This window comes from Leuresthes tenuis, unplaced genomic scaffold (assembly GCF_036924035.1).
Source record: "Leuresthes tenuis unplaced genomic scaffold, fLeuTen1.0.hap1 SCAF_19, whole genome shotgun sequence".
Taxonomy (NCBI): domain Eukaryota; kingdom Metazoa; phylum Chordata; class Actinopteri; order Atheriniformes; family Atherinopsidae; genus Leuresthes; species Leuresthes tenuis.
The window spans coordinates 5,611,412-5,634,908 of NW_027325373.1; the positions used below are offsets into that span (position 1 = coordinate 5,611,412).

The following is a 23,497-nucleotide window of genomic DNA, read 5'->3' on the forward strand; positions in this document are numbered from 1 at the left end:
CATCATTCTTACTACATAAAGAGTGTAGTTGTTAAATACTACTACAACCCATGCATACCATATGAATACCTACTAAATCTGAACTCCATTGATGGGGTTGTGGGGGTGGGGGCATCCCAAACAATACTGTCAATCTCAGAGAAGAATCCACCACCACCCCAGGAGTGCATATGCTTCATAAGCATGTGTGTAAACAAGGACTTTGTGCACACAAGTTTCTGCATGATATCAAATCAAATAAACACTCTCATACTAACTATCCCTGTGTGCACTCGAACTCTGACAAAAAAAGAAAAATTCTGCAACTTCTGCTGACTTCTTAGTCCAAATCCCAAAAGCTAAATTTCCCAGGTCTCTGGAGAAGATTAATTCAAGATGAAGAAGAAAACGGATCTATGCTCAAATGGTCTGTTTATTGTACGCAGGACAAAAGCCATCCTGTCCTCTCCTCCATGTTCCTTCCCTATGGTGTGAAACTCACAGTGACTGCAGAGTATCACAGATGTGCAGCTGAAATATATATACCATTTACACCAGACACAAAGATGTTTTTGGAAAACCGAAATTCGTCTTTTCTTTTTTCCTTCAGGGGCAGCAGAACAACAGGCATCTTATGAATATTTCAGCATCTGATCTCCGTGGGAGCTACTTTTTTTTCTGTGCTGTTTTTCCTCTCAGAAAAACACGAACAGGTTCTGCTAATTCACTCCAATGGGCACGCTGGGCAAAAACAAATCAAAACAAGAAGGGGAGTCCAACGTGCACCAAAGTCAAGCCACCTCCTCCTCACACGAGTACGAGTCCCTGGGTTCTGGTTAAACATGGTAAGCCTCATGAATGTTGCATGGCTATCTTCGCCGTGTTTACACTGACCTGGATTCTTTGCTTCTACTGGAGATGACAGGGAAAAAGAGCTTACACTTTCCTGGGACAATTCTCCAGCATCACATTACTGCGCTTACTGTTCAAGTCACTGAGCTGCGTTTGGGATGTTATCGGGCCACAATGGACGACTCCGCCGTGAATACTGAAGGAAAATGTAGCTAAGCAGGAGGAAGTTTCTTTTGGGGCCCGAGAATAAGAGAAAAATTGAAAGTTTGTTTGCCACTAACTTAAATGTCTTCATTCCAGGAAATTCAATACATTCATGGCACAGACGCTCTGCATCACCGTCACCCAGCTACTTAGAGAAATGCCAGGCTTGCATACTGTCCTATGAAATTTTCATCACATGAGAAGGGGACTCAAAAGATTTGCCTCTCAATTTTTCATTATTCTGCTTGAACCAGACTTTACGAGCATGACAACAGAGGGAAAACTGGGTACTCACACAGATCAGTATGAAAATGAATTACTCAAGTGTCCCACTTTTTTTAATTTAGATTGAAGACTGAGCACTGTCCTCAAAGATGGGATGACTCATCAGCTAATTACCATCAAAACAACAGCAGTGTTTCCTGCCCAAAGTAAAGGGACACATAGGAAGCTTTTGATTAGCTTTGGAGTAAATTAATGCACAGGCGGCAGAGCGGCAGAAATAACACCAAAAATAGAGCAGAGAAGTAAAGAAACCCTGAGGATTGGTGAATGATAGCATCCTCTCCCCTACCCCTCCCCCTGAAGAGAAAACCTCTCCTCTCTGACTGAAGGGATATTACTAACGCCTGTTTAACTCCTGTTCTAGGTCACCATGAGATAAACACACTTTTATTCAGCTTGGCTAGACCCCAGTCATTAGACAGTGGCAGGAGCCTATTCATGGTGTACACTCATGACCTGGACCCTGTGATTAATTATAGCACGGGGCAGCGCCTCTCAATGGAGGCATAGGGAGGGTATTCAAAGAGAAGGGGAGTCCTTGTGGTTGGAACAGTCGAATGTCGATACTGTGCCAAAATTGCAAGTTCCACCTCAGTTAGTTTCCAGAAGCTGCATGTTGGATCATGCATCAGATTTCTTTTCAAACCATCTCGAAAAACATCCAATCATGCCAATAAGAGCTGGTCGAAATAAAACACTTTGTAGACCTTTCAGTTATCCCTTCTTATCCTCCTTCATATCTAATGTCAACGCTCATCTCCTACATTTCCAACTGCCCCCCCCCCCCGCCCTTACAACAGCTCCCACTTACTCTCATAACAGTCCTCACATTATCTACCTTTACTTCACAGAACATTTCCCTCCACAGCAGCAGATGAATCCCTGAAGAAAGCCCCCCTCTCTGCACAGCTCCTCTGTTTCCCGTGTTGCTGCAGAATTCCAGAGAAAGCTGTGGCTTTGTGGGGTGCTTTCAGGAACAGTCTGTCTGTTCCATTATTCATCACTCTTAGTCTCCTCTGTGTCAAAGACAGCTCAGCTGATACAGAGAGTAGAGAAGGAGACTCACAGCTGACTAAAGGAGGTGAACAGCTATACCAGCACTCCAGACAACAAACAGTCACTTCCCAAAGGTCCCCCCAGAAAAAGGACAGAATATCTTACATTCAGCAACATCCAACAGCAGGCAACAAGCACTTTAGACCTAACTTAAAAAACAAAAACATGCTTTATAAGGCGAGAAAACTGAAAAAAAAAAAAAAAATTTTGGTTTCTGGACAGAGGGCAGAAAACACAAGAACACCCTTAACATTAAAACGACTCGTGGACAACAGCTCCAGGGAGATTTTGTACAGAAGAACCTAATAATAAATAATAATAAATCACAAGCCAGAAATATGAAAAACATTTCCGTTTGTCTTCTTTAAGGTGTACTCGCAGAACTCTGGGATGAAAACAATGCATTTCATCCGATATAGCCTAATACCACGACAGTGTCAATTAGCATTTTGTATATATGTACAGATCATAATCTAACTGACATCTCCAAATGTTTCCATACACAGAAAAACAGATCAATTCTGATATTAGTTTCTGACGTCTTTGACCCGAACACACACCTCAGTGCTTTTATTATGCTTGTACAAGCAGTCATCAAATTTCAAAGTGTTGCCAATTTAAGAAACTACACAAACCACAGGTGTTAATGCACGGATGGCTGTTTGCAATTGAATATCCCTTCTAACACCAATTTAGATGTGAAGTTTCTGATTAAGAACTATGCTCCAGGCAGCTCATACAGGACTTTCATTGCAAAATATCAGATGCAATCATCTAAGATGAATAAATAAGCAAAACATTAAGAACAGTAACCATTTTGTCTGTTGGTGGAGTACAGTGATGACGAGTATGGAGTGCTTACCAACAAATGTATCGAAAAAAAACCCAAAAAACTCACCGAGTTGGATGGTACACCGAGGTTGCTCTCAATGTAGGTCTCGGTTTTGGGTTCCACCGCCTGCTCGGCTTCCAGGATCTTCTCCACGGGCATGTCCTCGTTTGCGCAGCTGGTCGATTCCACCTCGTTTTCGTTTTTCTCCTTGGCTCGCTGGCGCTCCTCCTGAACGGCTGTATGTAACAAAACTGGTTCCGGTCACTACTGCTGTTTGACAGCGTCAGCATGTGTTCAAGAGCACGCAGGTTACATCAAAGAGTCGGACTCCTGAGCAGCTACAAACCTTGACGATTAAATGCAAAACCCTCAACTTGGTGATTTTTGTCCACGCTTTTCGTATCAGTGGTAGAGTGAACACAGTATTGTGTGTTTTAGTGTCGGTAACTGCCTCACTAAACTGGTGAATGACGTGCGACCTATCTGAGAAAGTCCAATCATGAATAACAGTTTCAGCAATATTGATGTGATACAAACAGACCCTTGAACTGCACAATGCTTAAAAAAAATAAAATCAGCAGGGATTTCCTCTTTCCCTATCAAGGAAATGTGTTTTTCGTGTTGTGTTCAATGACAAAAAAAATCATATCAAGATCATTCATAGACACATAATGAATTATGTACTTTTTGCTCAGTCCATTAAGCCATGAATGAAGGTCAGAACATTTCAACAGAAAAGCATCAGCACTGGTCAGTGAGTGTTGTGTTTAAAAACAGATTTAAACAGTTGGTTCTGCCCTCTGATTGGCTTGGCAGGTAGAGACAGGAAATGGTTTGTGTGCTGTGCAGACACAGAGACTCACAGCCGAGGCAAGAGAAACCACATATTCACCCTCAAGTGAGAAAGTTACATTCGTCTGTTTTGTCGTTGCAAAAGGCTATAATTTAATTCACTCAAAATACCACAGAATAATAATAATATTAAAAAAAAGAAGCCCGTATTGTGGCTTTTTCTTCCAAACATGAATTAATAAAATAATGTGTCATATGATAAAGAACTTGAAATTCAAATTTATTTAGTGCATCTATACCAGTCTATACCTATGACACTTACACACGCACACACACACACACACACACCCACCCACACACACACACACCCAGACATATCACATATAAAGGGTGAGCAGGATGACCTGTCTTCTCAAGTTTTCCCTCCTCTGGTTTCTATTTCATGTCCTCAATTGGAGAGGCCTTGGTCATGTTGTGAGGAAAAGGGAAGCAGAGGTTGTTAGAGGAGAAGGAGAAAGGGGCCCCACTTTAGAGGAACTGCTGTCTGGCAGTGGAGGTCAGCCCAAGGGTAGAATACTTGTGTTGGAGTCACGGAGAGGTGAGGAGGGCTGAAATCATGTTAGCTTTATCCCCCCTCCCACCTCCTTCTCTCCTGTCCTGACTGGGAGAGCATAAATTCATTTAATCCTGTTTTTCTGTGAATTCGCTCAGCCTTTTGGACTACTGCTGCCTTGTTCTCTAACCACAGCCCTCGGGGTGCAGGGGAGGCTTAGGCGGCACGGCGAGTGAGGCAAGAGGCAGTAAATGATAATATCCTTGAAAGGAGTAAAGAGCCCAACAATGACATAAATAAAAAAGAAAGGAGGGGGGGGGGGCAAGAAAAGGTCAAGTAAAATTTGGTTCAGACAGATCAGACTTTAAAAAAAGAAAAGAAAAAAAAGTGTCCTGACCTCATGTTTAACAATGACGTTACATCCAACACAACATGTGCCTGCATTTTGTATATATATATTTTGCTTTCATCGCTGTACTGTATGTTACACATTATCTACAGACGCTAAATTCAAAAAATGCCATGCCATAATGGAGAAAAGCATTGATTGATATGTTCAATGTGTGAAAGAGTGCTTAAGCGCACTGCTGAGAGCACTTACATTTCTTAACACCTACACGGAGTGTTAAAATTCTCACCTCACTGCCTGTTTTTCTTCCCTTCACATAACAAAACTCTTCCTGTTCTTAAGCACACTGCAGTCACGCTCTGAAGGTGTTTTACTTTATGGCTCCACAATGAATCACAAATGATATTTAGCAACTCACTGTCTACTTAGGATTCAGCTTTAATATCAGAGATGGACAATGACACAACATCACTGAGTGATTAAAGCCTTTTTCCAGTAGTAGCAGCACTCCAGCCAGTCACTTTTGTTGGGAAAATGTCACCATAGCAACAAGTGGTCTTTCAGTATGACCAAGGTCTCACTTAGCCAAAGCTTAGGAGGCTGCCAGGTGTTTCCAGGTGTGCTGTGCTTGCCTTCCGGAAGAAGCACAAAGAAACTGGGAAATTGAGCACTGGAAACACAGTGGCTGGCAGAGAGAACAGCAAACAAAAGATGCATTGAGCTGATTTATCTTCAAAAATAAAAGACGCAAACGCCACAAAACAAGGGGTTCAAATAAAATGGGACTCTGAACTGAGGAGTCAACCAAAAGAATAAATAACTGATGAGCACAACAAGAGCAGATGATGTACAGAGAAGACTCCTTACATTGGAATTTGTTCAGAATGATGACGCTGCCCATTTAACCATGACTGTCTGATGCTATTTACATAAACACCAAAATGATGGCGCTTCTGGCAATAATGACCAATGACCTGGGTCTGATTAACATGCTGTATTGTGTCCTCATCATGTGGCCGATTAAATCCCTGACTATTTTATTTCTCAAATAGCAGGGTAAGTATGTACATACAATCAGAAGCCTGAGGAATGTGGCACAAATCTTCACTATGCTGTGCAATTCCAAGACGTGATCCAATTTAGCTATAAACTGACAAGCATTTTGATTCAATTTTGGCCATTCAGTAACTCGCAGCGTATGAAAACAATTGCGCAAACAAGCTCACTCACAATGGCTTTTAGCCTTTTTTTAATAAACATTCAACTTACATGACTGATCACATGAACCATAATCTACTTCTGCTTCTACAGAGGAAACACGGCAAACCTTTCCTGACACGGAAAAATAATTACATGTCCAACTGAAAGAAAAGCCCTAAAGCTGTTGTTATGCCCGCACGAGCGAACTGCGACGTCAACACAGCGCCAAATCCATTCATTTGGCTGCTTGACGAGCGGCAGTAGATGGACCTGCTCACACACTCCTCTCAGCAACTCTGCTTGTTTTCCAACTGTCCTGCAGCACACAACAGTGCACAAAAATCTGGAAGTGCATGTCCCCGTGGCGCCAGTTATTGTGACATCAGTTTTGGAGCGCCATTTCATTTCATGCATCTGTGCGCTCTGCTCTGAAGTTTAAACAAGCTTAATTTGGGTGCATGACGATATGTCAATCTGGCATAGTCAGTCTGGAAGGTCTCAGGAAATCACCCATCTCAGACAAACTGCCAGCCGTTCCACAGGATTGATCAGCTTCCTGAAGTTGAGTCTCAGTACGACCCTCTCCCTACTCATACTCAGTCTCAATTAGACCTGGAAGTGGTCACTGTGTGAGTGTAGCTCCTGAATGAGTCTGAACTTGCCCTGACAACATGATATAGACACACCATCTTAGCTGCTGCTCGTCTCCTCCTCCTCTGTAAAAGTTATGCCACAACAACAGATACATACTGTATCCAAATCTGCAGCCGGAAAAAACTAGCTCCATCCCGGATCCTGGGACTGAACTTACATGTGACTTGCATGTGTGCGCTCCCCTCCCCTGCATCCTATGTGACAGAAGCTGTGTTTTGACAGAAAGATGCTGGATCAAATCTCAAAAGTGTTGTTTGAAAACCCTTTTCCAAATAGTTTCTATGGAGGATTTCCCAGATAGTGTAAAACAGACCAACAGTGTTTCAGCTTAGGACTTTGTCTCCAGGTTTGAAAAAAATTAGGCCAATCCAAAAGTGCCTTAGATCTGCTTTCTTTAAAACGGCTAGCTGTGGAATTTTCCTGCCGTGAAAACATGATTGTAAGGAAATCTGAGAAAACAACCATATTCTCACTTGTACACCTCAGTGGAGATTATCCTACCGAGTTAATGTCAATCACTAGTTTCAAGTCTTATGTAATACAGCATGAAATAGGGTATAAAGCAGGGTATTCCTAATTGTCTATTTTAAGCGGAGCTATTTTGTGACTCACAAATCTCAACTCAACAGAAAAGCATAGCTTTTGCCGTAATCATAGAGATTAACTTGTGACAGCCTATTATAAAGAAGCTAGACTGTGTCGCCCAAAACACTGAGCATGAGCTTTCAAAAGCAGAGTCCATATCACAGAGGTTATGTCCTTTATTTTCCTAAACGATGCACAAGACATTGTCTATACCAGCAGTAGCATCTGATGACACCACACCAGCTAGTTTATTCAATTCTCAACGGCTAGTGGAAATTTGCTTTTCCCCCCGGTTTTTATTTATTTTTTGTTCTAATTTCAAAGTCAGCTTTCACGAGACCTTTATATAGAGACACAGCAAATAAGTAACCTGTTACATAGAAATTCAAAGTTTGGACACTGCATTTAGGGGGCCGCTGCACACACCACCACTGCAAAGCTTCACAGTTAGCCGTTCTCTCAGGCCCTCAGTTTCCACACACACCAGGGCCGAATCTGCGACAGTGCAACAGCTGAAAGCATTACATATCTCAGAAAATGCAGAACACTTTCCCTCAGACTTGCAGGTGCCTCTCTTAAATTTAATCAATTTTTTTTCAACCTCAATGCCTTATGTCATGTGACATGCATCTGGCCGGACACCTGCCTGGTTCATGTCAAACCATGAGAATTCTAGCTCACTGTTCACTGCAGTTTGCAATGATTACAGACGTGAAAGTATATGTGTGCGTGGCTCATACATTTTGTTAATGTTCCTATTAATACACACAGTAGGTATACTGACGTGTGCAAAGAGTGTCTTATTATACAGCAGTTTGAGAACACACAAAAGTTGGGAGCACACTGCAAATTCAAGACAATCTGCAGTCTCATTTTTCTGTGCTTGCCTGGTGAACAGAATCCTAAATATGTACATCACATTAATTTGTTGACTGCATTGCACTGGAACCGATTACCATAAAGAGAGGCTTTATATTGGTATAAACTGTGTATGTCAGTGGGTTAGTCCAGATTTGAGGGTATGGGTAAGTGGGACTTTATCCTCAACGGTATGTGCTGTACCTTCTCTCTTCATGCCCATGGCTAAACACTTCTGGTAGCGGCAGTACTGACAGCGGTTCCTCTGGCGCTTATCAATAACGCAGTCCTTGTTGTCACGACAGGTATAGGTCAGGTCCTTGCGTACAGTCCTTTTGAAGAAACCTTTGCAGCCCTCACAGCTGTACACCCCATAGTGTTTACCTGGGGAAAGAGGAAAACAGAAGCAGTTTATCTAGTGATAGAATAGGACACTTTCTGGGTCACATTGCCCGCATGAGGCTGACATGTGTGTGCCACCCTGTGACCACAAGCTCACCAACATAATCATGGAATGCAAAGCAATTTAATTAACAGGTATTCACAGTGAGATCACAGTTACATTGATAGTCCAAATGTTCAGTCACACAAATGCATGAAGGAACCAGCCTTTGAGGGAACAAAGGAGCAATTATGATCAGAGGCCTGTGAAAGTGAAAAACTGTGTTTGGGGTTTACATTGCTGTGGTGAAAGAAAAGAATAGAGGAGCCTACTAAAGGCAAGCTGTAGGGGAACCCCGTTCTCATGTCTGTCCCTTGTTCCTAACGGCTCTCCTTTGGTTGTTTATGACAGATGAAGCCCATTTGCATTCTCCAGTGTTGCTCAAACTGTGTCTTTGTTCGCTCTCTTCTGGTCAGACCACCAGAGAAGATAAATAAGGCCTGTGAGTGCACCTAAATGAGGCATGACTTGCTATTAAACACTGTTTGGATATTCCCCCAAGGGTGCATGCAACACCGATGACGCAGGCTGACAGTATAAATGTCCAATGAATTAGATATCCACCTTTGCCCTAAGGCTCAAAAGTTTTCATGGTTAACCCCAGAAAAATATTTAAACACAGGCTTATTTGTTTGCCGTTTGGAAAAAAAAAAAGATGACTCTGCAAAGAAGTCTTCAGTGTGAGTCACTTCCTGTTCGAACAGTTAACTGTCGGTTAAATGCTCGTGGTTAGAGCTGTTGTTCTAGTTCTTGACCAAAGGGAAGCGCATGATGACGAGAACCTTGAAACGAGCAAATATTTTCTGAAAAGGCAAAAAGGAATCAAAACTGATTCTTCTGGTTTGCAGTTTTAGATCTTCGTGAGCTACATGAGCGTGTTTTGATGTGGGTTTTAAAAAAAACAATATATTCTTTTCTTTTTGATTGTGTACATCTCATAAAGTCTCATTTGATTTAAGAAAACTAAATTTGAGTTGAATTCCTCCAGATAGATCTCTTAAAATTTAATTACGCCTTTGAATGCAGTCTTGTATGAAAGAAAGTACGCCCTCTTTCATTTCCACAGTTTTATGTGTTGAGATCCAAAAAAACAAACAATAATTTGGTCCATACCAAGCCTTAAATAAGATGAATACAACATCAGAACACAATGTATTACATTATAAGTGAAACTATAATTGATTCAATAGCTTGTAGAACCACCTTCAACAACAGTAATCTAAAGAGGCACTTACTGTATAATGTTGTCATACTATCACACTGTTGCAGATTGTTTTTGATCTGCTCTTCGTTATGGTGTTTCTATTCTATTTTAGTTCATTGAAAATTGTCAGCCTTTGTCTCTGTAAAGCTCTCTGAAGGTCCCACCACAGCATTTAACTCAGACTGAGGTCTGGACTTGCACTGGATCATTGCAACACCTTGATTCTTTTTTTTTGTCAGTTATTCTGTTGGAGATTTGCAGGTGAGCTTCGGGTCATCGTCCTGCCACAGCACCCAATTTCAGCTAACTTTTAGCTGTGAGACAAATGAGCTCCCATTTGACTCCGGAATACGCCATGTTGATCTTGTCTGTCCCGAGGACATTGTTCCAAAAGTCTTGTCGTTCATTCAGATGCAACTTTACAAACCTAAGCTGTGCTGCCATGTTCCTTTTAGAGAGAAGAGGCTTTCTCCTGCAACCCTCCCTCTTTCCTTTTATATTGTTGTGAACTTTAACATTTAACATGCTAACTGAGGCCTGTAGAGTCTGAGATGTAGCTCTTGGATTGTTACTGCAGTTTCTCTGAGCATTGCGCATTGTCTGACCTTGGGGTGAACCTGACTTTGTCTCCTGTGAAGACTGACAACTTGAAAGTCCTGAATGTTTTCTACACGTGAATAACTTTTCTCACTGTAGAATGGTGGAGTCAAAAAATAGTTACGAAACAGCTTTTAAACCTTCCCAGATTGACAGGCGGCAACAACTGCTTCTTCTCTCAGATCATTGCTGATGCCTGTTCCTTCTTAGCATTGTGTTAACACTCACCTGGAAGCTCCAGCCCAGACTGTGAAAATGACTGTTTTTAGACATTAATAAACAATGAAATGATGTCATGTGTTCTTGTTCATTTAAGGTTTCATTTACTTAGTGTTTAGACCTTGTAAGGTCAAGATGATTTTTCATTTTGTCCTCATGTGCAGAATTGTATCAATGACAGAGGGCGACTTTTTATCATCACAGTGATAATGAGACTGTGCTTTAGGAACAACCCTCCAACACTAAAGGATATCACTACCTTAAGGTAAGTTGACAGTATCTGTCTACATTTGCCTTCAACCTTGACTTTGCCGACTGCTTCACAGTAGTGACACCATGACATGAGTGATGGGCTGCCGCGCATGGCTTCCCTCAGACACAGGACTGTTCTATTCCACTAGAAGCTGATTTGAGGTTTGGTTTCATCTCACCATATGATCTTTTGCTTCATGATTTCTGCTTCTTTCATGTGCTCTTATGCTGCAGCCTTTGACTGCTCATCCTACTAAGCTTTTTTTTTCTGGCCTCCCTGCCATTTTGCCAAGATTTGTGAAAATTCCACTGGCTGTTGTTCTTCCAGGAAGGTCTCCCACTGCAAGAAGCTGTAGTGTGTAGTTCTGCCAAAGTAGTCACTGGGGTTGTTTCCTACCAAAAGTTCAATTTTGGATCTTCTTTGGAGGTTTCTTGGTGCGGTTACAGCGCAGGATTGAGCTGAATGCTGGTTAACTCTTCTTTTTTTAGAATTTAATTATAATGGAGCATGTGTCATTGCAGCTGTTGAAAGATTATTACCAGTGTCTTTCTAGATCAATGACTCCCTCACAGTTCTTCACTGCACTCTCTGGTTACACGATTTAACACACAACAAGGACAAAGTCTGACATCACTTTTTATATTCAGTGTTTTTGCCTGTGCAAGGCTCCCTTTTTCCAGGCAGCTGTTCCCACCTGATGTCACTCACCTGAGGAGCGGTCACCACAGATGGCACAGATGTGTTTAGTGAGCGACAAAGCTGTGCCTGAGGGCTGGGCTGGCACCTTCATCACGCCGTTGAGGCCCAGTGGGGGCTTAATGTCCTCCGTGCTGCTGACAGAGTTCATCGGAGAGTTCAGCTGGAACATCAACACACACAAACACACACGCCGACAGGTCACAATGCAGACCCCTGAACTCAAAACTGGCAGTATAACACACTTCACCGCACAAGTCCCGAGCTGGAACCTGATGACATTAAGAGCTGACAGCCACATTTGCTAAGAAGACAGGACTTTACCAACATAAACATGGACACTCTGATGCATAAACTGAAAAAGGATATCATGTCTGCTGATACATGATGGTGATGATCTGCAAGCCTTACAGCACCTCTTTTTGTACTGTCATTGCTTTCCCAGTCTCTCTTTTCCCTCCTGCCCACCTCTGTTTAAGGTCTAAATCTGGCACAGCAGAGTCCTGAACCACTCAACCCCAGAAACTCTTTTATTAATGCTCTCAACAAGCCCTGTTTGCACCAAAATGTTAAGTTCTAGCATGACTCCACTGCAAAATTTAACAATACGGCAGAATAAAGAGACAGCATTTGTTTTAGCAGCAGTACAACTGCTGCTAAGATCAGTTGTGCGCCCCCCCCCCCGTGAAAAAGAGCTTTGATCAAATTAATTCCGAACTGACCTTTATTTGCCTTCTGCTAAAAAAAGAAAAGCAAAAGGAGGCTAATTATTATATCTACCAACATGCCTCCTGAGGAGATAAAGTCGGATATAAATTGTTCTAAAAACCTAAATGGAACAAAGGCAAGCTAACCATTAGTACTAGTAAGTAAATGCAGTAGTTGGCTTGACTAGCCTAAAAGCAAAAAGGTATCACGCAGATGGGAAGAAAAAGTGGAATAAGCTGCTATAGAGGGTTGACTGTTGGACCGGAGATGGCAGACTTCTTCAAGATAATTGGTTTTGTCATCATAAAAGATGTGCTTTGCTGCGTTTACAGTCACCTGACAGCAAACATTAGCTACCGAATGGAAGAAAATGATAAGACCAGTTTCTCACTTACAGCTTATAACTCAAACAGCCACTGAGCACACATGGATGTTGGCAGGTAGTTCTAAAACTCAACTTGAAGCACATTCATTAATCAGGGCTTGAGCTGCAAATATTTACAATTTCTAGATAATAAAATGTTTTGCTATTCAGACATGATTGTTGGATTTTTTTTCTCATGTGTAATGACAAATATTCCAAAAGATGGTTTGAAAAGAAGCTGCACCACAGACAACATACAACAACTAAGTAGTAAATAATTCAACAAGAGCAGATAAGCTCAAAGACATAATTTATACATTAAGGGGGAGAAAAAACACCCTTCTCTTTAATTTAAAAAGGGAAATTCCACTCATATCTGGCCTCCTTTTGACAAAATTATTAAACTATTAAATAACTTGTATCGCTAATGATGTAAAAATAAAAATTATTTTGAGAACTGCACATTTGTTTAGTTTTGTGGACTTAGATATCCTGATTTTTAGTTATGGTTCAAACTCCAACAACCCTAATGCAACACAACACGTTCCATTAGACCCTGCAGCTATACGTAACAAAGCCGCCTCAGAGCCACAGAGGATGTAATACTATTGTTCTGGCTGTGTATCGCAAAGGTGAAGCTGATGTGACAGAAGTTAATAGAAACAGGCGTTTATGTGCACACACAAAAGTGTGCACAAGCTTTTGTGGCTCTAAGGCATTTTATTTCATCTCTTAAAAGTGTTACACTCCAGAACTTGATTCCTCTTTAACGGCCTCAGTTGGAAAAATGTCAGCAGTTCTTCTGTATTTTAGCTTGGAGCTACCATAAAGCAAGCATCCATTGAGAGAAATATTTCCTAACCCTGGTGCTTAAGCATCAGATCAAATAGAAAATTCAACAAGTCTTCTGCATCATTTCATACACTCTTCCACAGAATTCAGCATGACATGCAGAGAGTCACAAGATCATGACTCCGGTTTCAGAATGAAAGTGTATGTGGGTTTGAATAAATTATAGTATTTGAGTGATGCATCCGCTGGTGGGTTTGGTGACTTGAAAAGGTTGATGTCCTCCACCGCAAGAAAATGTTCAGGTCACACTGTGGCGCCCACTCCTGGCCTGCTCTCTATGACATGTTGACACATGTACACATGCACTGCACACACACAAAGCTGAAAGCTCTGAAAAAAAACATGTAGGTACAAATCAGGGGAGAAGAAAGCATTTTGGAATCGATTGGCATACGTATATGTATATTTCACTCCTGTGCCAAAAAGGCCCTCTTAAACCCAACAAGACCATTTCTAAAAGTTTATAGGACAGAAATGGACAAATAATTTTGAATTATTTTTTTAATTTCTCCCACTGGGGGATGAATGAAGTATTTTGCTATTCTTCTTCTATTCTAATAGCACTTCACACATCTCTGCATGTTCATCCACGTCCACACACGCACACTATGAGGTCTTACCTCACTTAAACGCCTGACTCTAGTCTTTTCCCCAGTAGCGCAGCACATGCACAGCCTCGGCAGACAGAGGGATTGTCACTATCAAACCCTCTGTCTGCTTGACAAAAAAGATTCTGCCTCTCAAAGTCTATATTCAGAGAACCTGCAACTCAATCGCAGCAACATTTCTCCCTGCGCTGGGGTAGTCAGGCTGGGGGGGTCTTTCTTTTGCTTGTACCCATGGCAATGGAAAGGCGAGGGGATTAAAGTAGCTTGGGACTAGCACTGGAAATAGAATACATGCACCCGCCCCTACAACACACACATGTGACTGTTCACAAGGAGCTATGCCAGCTGTGTGTACAGCCGTGTCGCCTTGGGAAACGCTTTGTGACAGTCCTGTCGTTGCATCCTGCCCAAGGAGAAGAAGGCCTGGTTCAAACTTTTACAGACCAAGGGAGAGAGACAAATAAAGGACATTTAATATCAAGGACTAAAATGTAGGACCTAAGATTTCCTGCGGAACAATGTTCAACTCAAAAGGCCAGAATGCCCCAGCTGAAGAGCGCTTCATGTGCTGCAGGTGTTACGTAATGCGCTACAGAGGACGTTGGATTGGTACATCCAGTGCAGTGGGGTTCGATCTGCTTGCGGGTGTCAGATTCCGCACCAAAGTGATATATGCGATGATACGTTCTGTGCCACCTGCTGGCTTCAGCAGGCTGCTGGAATATTCAGACATTAGACTAAAGGTGATGAATTAACATTTTCTCAAACATAGTTTTCATAATTTAGGCAGAGGTTGTGCTTTATTAAATGCCTAACTGAATCTAACAGAAAAAATTATCTTGGCACTAAAGCAGGTCCTGTGAATTATTAGTATGCAATGACAACACACATGATGGTGACACAAAGTCAGGAGTCGTCCCTCGAGTGTAGAGAAGAAAAGGAAAGGAGCTGAGACAGAGGCCTCTTCCTAAGATGGGCTTAGCTTGATTCAGAAAGTCAGAGCTGAGTTTGCTCACAAAGACACTTCAAAAGGAGACATCAAATCCTCACACAGCACTCCTCAATGCACAACCCTCATGTGGAACCTCAGTTGTTTTCCACTTCAAGGGCACCTTCACTTGTGAAGAAGTTATCTTTCAAAATGCTTTTATAGAATTCCATCAGAAGGTTTTTCATTATACAGCAGCATGACTTCGCCAGGACCAGAAAGCTCCACTTTACAATCCACTGTTACAGATCCTATTCTCCACCACTGTATCGCTGGCTGCAAGCTGCTTAGCTTGAGAGTGATTCATTTTTGTAACTTTAATGTACTTTTGCTTCAAGGCATGGAACTAAGAATGTCCAATAACAAACTGTAAAGCACAAGGAAGTGAGCGGAGAGGATGCAGGTCTCCTGTTGAAAGACGAAGAAGCCTGACCGGCAGCCTTGTCAGAGGTGAGGACAGGAATCAGGTCATGATGTAACCCAATGATAACCCTGAGTCCCCTTTCACCTCTGACACTTTGTGACACTCACTTCCTTCTAACAGCCAACTTATCTGGTGGGTCTGCAAAGTAAGAGAGGAATGAGAGAGGACTTTCTTCTCATCACTGTGGCGTGTTTGTGTATAAGAGTCTTATCTGGACACGCACTGACAGAGATAGCGGATCGGGTTTCCTGCAGGGAGACCTGTTAATGGACCCGGCTCTTCTGTGGCCTTCAGGGTGCATTCACAGTGAGACACCCCAGGGGACGAAGTCAAATATATGTTTGAAAGACACCTGTTTGAACGCGCACACAGCTTGCAAAAAAAGCACAAATTAACAGATGCCAGGGTGTGAGCATGTATGAAATGTGTATAATGATTGATCCTGCAGTTATTTGTAGATGAACGTCAAGGCCTTCTGTGAATAGGACCGTTGCGGAACAATAAATTATCGCTCTCAGGATCAGGGTGGAGGAAGGAACGGTGGGTTTTATCCATTACATAGGGCATGTGCTGGTAGACTTGACTGTTGAATTATTTGCATTTGAAACTCAAAAATATGTTTTATGCACCAAGATTAATACTTTACTTTAAAAACAAACAAAGATATTGATAAAACCATTAAGATTACAACAGTCAGTTAATACTGTAATTTAAAGCCACTAATGTTCTACTTATGAAGTGTTTCCAGATAACGAAATGGGACCTTAATAACAGGGATCCCTCATTTAGAACCGCGTTCACACCTCGACCTCGGTTCATGTACTTTGATGGCTTACAAAAAGGAACATATAATCATTTATCAACCATTAACTTAGTTGGCAACATAAAAATCCCTCCAAAGTATAGCTTAGTGTAAAAGAGCTTCATGATTTTTATTGCAGCTCAGCTCTAATAAAACACTGTCTCTGCTCTCCCTCTCGGTGGATGGAACATAGCACATGTAGGCATTATTAGACAGCTTGGAGGTTTACAACACTCACCTCATGCTGTGCCACAACAGATAAAATGAATCACTGCAAGCACTGCTGGCACTGTGAGTGTGTGTGTGTTTTGACAGAAACTTCTGTTACGCAAAAAGAGAATATTAAGCGGCATGATAGCTGTGAGCCTTGCTGTGATGGAGTGGGAATACGCAGAGAGCCTCTCAGCTGTTGTCTCACCTCAGCCTGGCAGTGTCTGGGCATGTGTTGGTCTTAAGTGTTTTCAGCATTCGTGGGAGAGCATGTAGTACTTGGGTCCTTGGCATGCATGCATTTGTGTATTTATAATGAGCGTACACGCCTGCGTGGGAATTTGTGTGTGCATTGGAGACGAACTGGCAGCAAACACTGCATGCACATGTGTGTCCGTGTCCTTTTGGCTTTGAGTGAACGTGGATGAACATATGGGATGTTTTTACAGGAAGCAGCTCTGCTCCTGTGGGCATCGACACTGCAACTCTTCCAATAAGTCCTATTGTCTGGACTGTAATAAAATGTTTCTGCTGTCCTTATATCTGTATGCATAGATGTTAACTGGTATTTATATGGAAAAAAACAAACAGACATATTTAGTGTTTATATGCGACACCAAATCCCTATTTTAGCAACAAATGATCAGTGGCTGCCAGAATGAATCCCTACTTTTCTAGAATGATGTACAATACCAATTTGACAAGTAAATGACTCAGAATGGAATTATCCTGCTTCTACTTTGTATAATCACACACAGCTACCATGGAATGAGAAAGTTTTGCACTTGCACTCCAAATACTTGTAATGAGTAACAGAAGATGTAACGCGGTCTTACCATTTAGGAATCATAGAGCAATGAGTGCTATATTAACTCATGTAGCACATAACTTATCTGTCCAATCATGTGCATGACCAGGATGCAAACAAATCCCAAAGTGTTTTCCCAAATGCAGGTTTCTCCTCGTTTGCCAACATTTTGTGTCCATCTGGCATGGTGTACAGGGGAAGACAGTTCATAAGTTCAAAACAAAGTCAGTCTGTGGCACTGCATCATAAGCCACACATGCTCATGTGTTGTATATGCCTGTTACTCTGTGGTAGATGTGTTCCAAGCTATTACAAATGTCCAGTGAGTTAAACTTGCTTTAAAAAGTTTAAGTTTGCTTAAAAAAAAAAGATTTCGCTTTCTTGAATACAGTCATGGTAAAAAAAAAAAGTAAGTGCACCAGGGAGGAAAGACATCAGCAATGATCTTAGAGAAGCTGTTGTTGCTGAAAGATGGCTCATCAGTGGAAAACATTCAAGACAGTTGCCAATTGTCCCAGTACCAACATTTTAAGAAGCTTTGAGAACAGAGCAAGAAGAGTGGGCCAACGTTCCCCCAAAGGTGTGAGAAACTGATAATATCACACAGAAAACTTCAAGTTACTGCTGCCAGAGATGGTTCTGCAAAGGATTTTCTGATTTTCTTAATTTATTGATTTATTTTCCGTTTGGTTTTAAATACACCGTGTCTGCGCTGTGGCTTATTATTTTCTTTATAAAAGGAATAATGACACGGTGTAATGTGTCGTGTATTGTTGTTTATCTGGAGGTTGTATTTACCGTGCTTCAAAGACTGGTTCTTCATCATGCCCCGATATGTTCAACCTTCCAATTGCAATGGGGGTGTACTCTCTTTGTTGTTCACATGACTGTACATGAAGATGAACAGAGCTTGGTTTTGTTTGTCAAAGAGCACATAATCCAGCAGTTTTTCAAAAGGAATTTTTGTGTCAAACCACCACTGAGTTTAGCAGTGCTTTGACTGATTACTTCCACACTTTTATCTTGAGAACGTGTACTTCACAAAATCACAGGGCTCAACTCTAACGAGAAACTAAAGAGTAAACAGAATGTTTCCCACCTAGTGAGTAATCGATTAGATGATCAACACCGGTTGGCTGTTTGGATGATCTCTTTTTGGGAAAACAACAGTCTGGTGTCGTCTAACTGTTCAACCATGGCGGTTTAGGCAACTTGGTTGTTTTAAATGAAAAACGGACACAAGACAGAATCTTTCTTAAGGAGATTCTCTTGATATTTTGTCTTTCGTTATCTAACAAATAGCTGAAAGCTGCCATCTGAGCCACACACAGACACTGATGACTCTTATGTTGTATGACATTTTCCCCCCTTTACGTTTTTTATATCATATATGTTACATATATCTTTTAAAGTCAGAGGTACTTAGAGAACCATGTGCAAGCCAAATATAAAAAAATTAATTGGCGAACACAGACATCTGACAGCTGTGGTGTAAACTGTGTTTCTGTACATCCCAGCTGCCTTTGTCTCATCTTTAGGCTTTTGTCTGACTTTCTTTTGCTTTAAAGCATCACACATTGCATCATAAGAGAACCGTATCAACAGGTTCCATCCATATCCAGATATGTATAGTAACAACAAAGAACTAGAACATGTTTGGGGTAAATATAGCACGTTCCTACATCCTGTTCACACACAAGCTTTACATGTGGGTGGGAGGGAAAAAGTAGAATCAGTTCGACAGTAAGTGTCATTAAACTTCACAGGCGTGTCACAGTATACACGCCTGTCCACAGAAAGTCTTGGATTGCTGTAAGATCACACCAACAGATGAAATTAAAACCTTCAGGGGATTATTTCAAGCTCTAAAATAAATACGCCCCAGGGATATTTAACCCACAATGCCTAGAGTCTACGTTAGTAGGCTACTCTGTGAAACATAAACCTAATGTTACCCTTTCTATCCCCTATAGCTGCCACCTCCTAAATGGCTTTACCCATTTGTGGCCCCACACAAGTTGGAACACACAAACAGACTGCAGTGTTATTACATGACAAACTGTAATATCAGCTCTCAAATAATGGTCTGAAGGATGTTTGAACAAATAAAGGAGGGTGAGGTTAAAGCAATGAGGGGAAAAAGATGTTGCTCCAAATTTTTCTTCTGATAAGAAACGTATGTTTTAACTTGGTGATTCTGCTCGCTCTGCTTTCATGGCTTTTACCTCTTTTCAGAAACACTTCCTGCATATGTTTCAGTATAAAAGTTTCAGGAAAGAATGCAAATTTGGCTCCAAAATTGCTGGAACAGTTTTAATATGGAACAGATGCAGTATAATTCACTTGCAAAACTTGACATAGAGGCCCCTCTCCAAGAGTAGCAACATTTTCTCAACAAGAAACTGACAACTTAAGAACTGTGCTCTAGGCACAACTAAATTAAATCTGCACATTAGCTACACGTCCATGTGCTAACTGCAAGAGAAAAAAAGGACCTCTGAATCAGTTTTTTAATTGCTACCTGGAGACAGCGCAGATATAAAAAAAAAAAATACTTTTCCTCAATACATGTTAGGGTTGATTGACATTAGAGAGCCTTAATGGTTCCCCTGAGAGCCTACACACAGTTCCTTTGTGTGGCCATGCAACCATGACATCATGCAGAGTGGGTACAGCGAGGTCCATCAAAGGCCTGAGAAGCCGAATGAACCTTTATTACTCCTATACAGGAAGGGGCGCAGGTCCACCACTCTCCCTCTCTTTCTCTGGTGCATGTTGTGTTTTGGTTTCCTAGCGACTCCTCGCCTGAACACGACGTACTCAGAACTGGAACATGACATCACCACCGCTGCTCATTTATAACTTCTTAAGCGCGTGTTCCATTTCTTGTAAAACATTTACACCTTTTTCACATTGATGGTTTCTTTTCTTCCTGTGTTCGACGCTGAAAACAGTGCAGCTTTATATGTATTTTTAAGGCGCACTCAGAGACACTGGAGGCCTGTTGTTGGTTTAGGATCCTCAGGGAGGTTTCAGAGGGAGAGATGAAGCAGGAGCCAGAGGGGTACAGGCTAAGCCATAAAATGGAAAGTTGGACCCCGCAGTGGTCTGATGATAAAGAACCCCTTTTCTTCCCTGCAAAAGACAACAGCCAGACAACTCTCTCTATTGTAACTGGAAGTGTGAAATGTGTTCCAACCCTTGCACATAATCCCTTCCAGCTGCCTGAAGATTTGTGGTGTCTGTGATTGAGGGATGCTCTGTATTGTTAGCGAGTTGAATCCCACAGACAAAACCCCTGATGGGTCTGATCGTAATAAGCACTGTTGTGGCCTGGCAACGCCTCTGACCACATACCAGCAGAGTTGCTGCAATCGCTTTCATATTCAGAAATGGCAAAAATCACCTTAAATTTAAGGAACTGATCTAATTAAATGAATTCAAACAAGTGTCAATTATATTGGAAGCAGATACGTCGGGTTGCAAGTGTTGTGTTGACCAATTCTGTCTCCATTTAGCCTTTCATGACTGTGATGTTAAATTTCACGAGGTTTTGGTGTGTTAAACCTGGGTAATTATATAAACGTATATATATATATATATATACATATATATGTGTATATATACACATATTTTTTTTATTATTGTATTGTTGTTTATTCGGTGCCGATCTTGGCAAAGACACTCTTGGAAAAGAGATTTTTAAATCTCAAGTTTTTATTGGTTAAATAAAGGTTAAATAAAATAAGTAAAACATACATATACATATATATATATATATAGATATATATATACCTCCACAAACAAAAGTCAACAGGACAAAAGACAAGGTATGCATTTCGAGTCGCAGTCAAACTCTTGCTAAATGTTTGCTGCTGGTGTGCTTGTATTCAAACACATAAAAAATGCAGATGCTTTTCTGATCTCTTGCACCAAACCAAGCAAATGACCAGAATGCACCAAAGAGGCACAAGAAACCGGGTTGTAGTTTCTCACAAACTATAATAGCACAGCTACACTGTGTCAATGTGTCTGGATGCTTTGAACAAAGCTGAGGGGGAAGTGCTGTGGTTTGAGATGTAAGAATTGGCTGATGATATAGGGCTGTCTCTCTCTTTACATGTGGTTTTGCTGTTGAAGGCTGGAAGATTCCTGTAAGAATGGGACTTTTGGTCATCGTATCTTCCTCTTTCATCACACGGTCTTTTATGTGTTTGATGTGGAGGATGGTTGCACTTTGCTGATTTTTATTATTACCATTCCTTTTTGAAAATATTAAAGTGCTGAATCAGAACCAGAGGGATTTATTGAGATTTATTTTTTTTTACGTTTTCATGCTTAGAAAAGTAACTTTGGACTTTAAATTATGCTAAACAAGAGGTTTTTAAGGGACGTAATAGAGCAATATGTGCCTTTAAAATGAAAATGATTGTATATGCTGTTTTAATGTGTGTGTGTGTGTGTGTATGTGAGTGGTTAGCACCGGCAGTGTCTTCCTCTGAGCTCTGGCTGGTTAAATACAGAGGAGGCTGAGCTGAGCTGTGACCTCGTTCCAGTTAAGTGCTCCTGAGAAAAGCCAGCTAGTTGAGTGTTAAGGGTAAGTGGCATACGCCTTCTGACTCAAATCACGTCTCATCAGAAGTGCCTCGCCTCAAGACCACAGGGCAGTGCAACCATCTTTAACCTTTGAGTCGTACTTGCAAATCAAACTACTGTTCTCCACCCTCGCCGAGCAACAGTTGAAAGCCTCCATACTTTCAATTATGTAAATAATCAGAGTTAACCGCTCAAAGGAGCACCTGCACGACACAAGGTCGAATACTGCTTGAATATTTCAACAAATGTATCTACTGTTATACTTGAACTTTGGAAGAACCATAATTTTAGGCTTTACTTTGAGTGCCGATTTTTCTTTTTCCCCCACCATATTTCCTTGGTTACAACAGCAAAACTTAGCCTGTCAATAAAGAATTTATTAGCAGTTTATTAATCTTTAATAAATTATATAAGGGCACTAGCGCAGCCATTTCTACAAACTGTTATGAAGTAAAATATAGCTCCTTAAGAGAGGTAGTCAACAAATAAATACAACAAATACACTTGAATTATAAATGACAGCCTTCACATGATAATTTTGTGCAAAGCTACATAAAAGTGTTTCATATCATTTAAAATAAATTGTTCAGTAAGTAAGTTACGAAAAAGCTAAATAAGCAGTAAAAATTTTACTAAAAGTTTTCAAATGAAATAACATTGATCCATATTTGTAACTGTTATTCCGTTTGTGAGGAAAAAAGCAATGAGGCGCAAAGTCATCATGGAGTCAGGCTAAGAGAGGTTAACTCTAAGGGGTAAAGGGCCCTGCCCATTTGCAAGAACTTAGCACACTGGCATTTTGAAATGGATGAAAAGCTTTACAGACGGCAGTGATCTTTTTCCTACTCTGACCCAAACCAATCCTAAAGCTCCACTAAAAGGATTTTTTTTAGCGACTGTGCTGAAATGTCTAACATTAAAATATTGTATTTCTAACAATCAGATTCAGGAATCATCAGAACTAGACCAATTAATTGAAAGCTAGTTGTAACTGACACCAACATAAGGAGTGTCTATTTTAAAAGGGGAGTAATGACTACAAAACTGAAACTGAAACTGCGACAAATAACAGGACTTTGACATGGGAGGACGGAACTGCAACATATGACTTAACCCTAACCTCCAAGACCAACCACAGTAGCCACACTTGCAGCCACGCTCATGTCAGATCATATCTCTTCATATTGGAATCATTAATAAAGCCACTGATAGGATTTTTTTTCATGAAGATTTATAAAAATGAGGTGAAAAGCAACCTCAGTGTATCAATTTGGTGATAATGACATTATTGAAAAATTATTTATCATTCTTAAAACGCAGTGGAAACAGCTTTTTTCAAATAAGTTCTAATGTAGCCAACTTTAAACTCATGGGACTCTTTGTCCCATATAGGAACAGGAGGTTTTGTTTGAAGCTAGTAACCCCTAAAAACCTGAACATGCTTCAAGAAATCTGCACCGGTGACTTATAAACGCATGTCTACATGTTTCAGAGCTTTGCTGCCGCTTTGGGACTCAGGGTCTCAAG

At 41.1% G+C, this 23,497-nt stretch overlaps 1 protein-coding gene across 4 annotated transcripts in view; it reads right to left on the bottom strand.

Moving 5' to 3' along the window:
- The window catches only part of rxraa (retinoid X receptor, alpha a), a 97,673-nt gene that overhangs the window by 12,335 nt on the left and 61,841 nt on the right, over window positions 1-23,497 (bottom strand). For 2 of the 4 annotated variants that reach the window (XM_072371669.1, XM_072371668.1), the window contains exons 4-6: window positions 11,623-11,773; window positions 8,404-8,583; window positions 3,275-3,444 (exon numbers count right to left, since the gene is read on the bottom strand). In XM_072371669.1, the coding sequence (XP_072227770.1) occupies window positions 3,275-3,444; window positions 8,404-8,583; window positions 11,623-11,773 (501 nt within the window). Of the gene's footprint in view, window positions 1-3,274; window positions 3,460-8,403; window positions 8,584-11,622; window positions 11,774-23,497 lie in introns of all 4 variants that reach the window. The other 2 variants (XM_072371667.1, XM_072371666.1) reach the window with 1 other exon arrangement.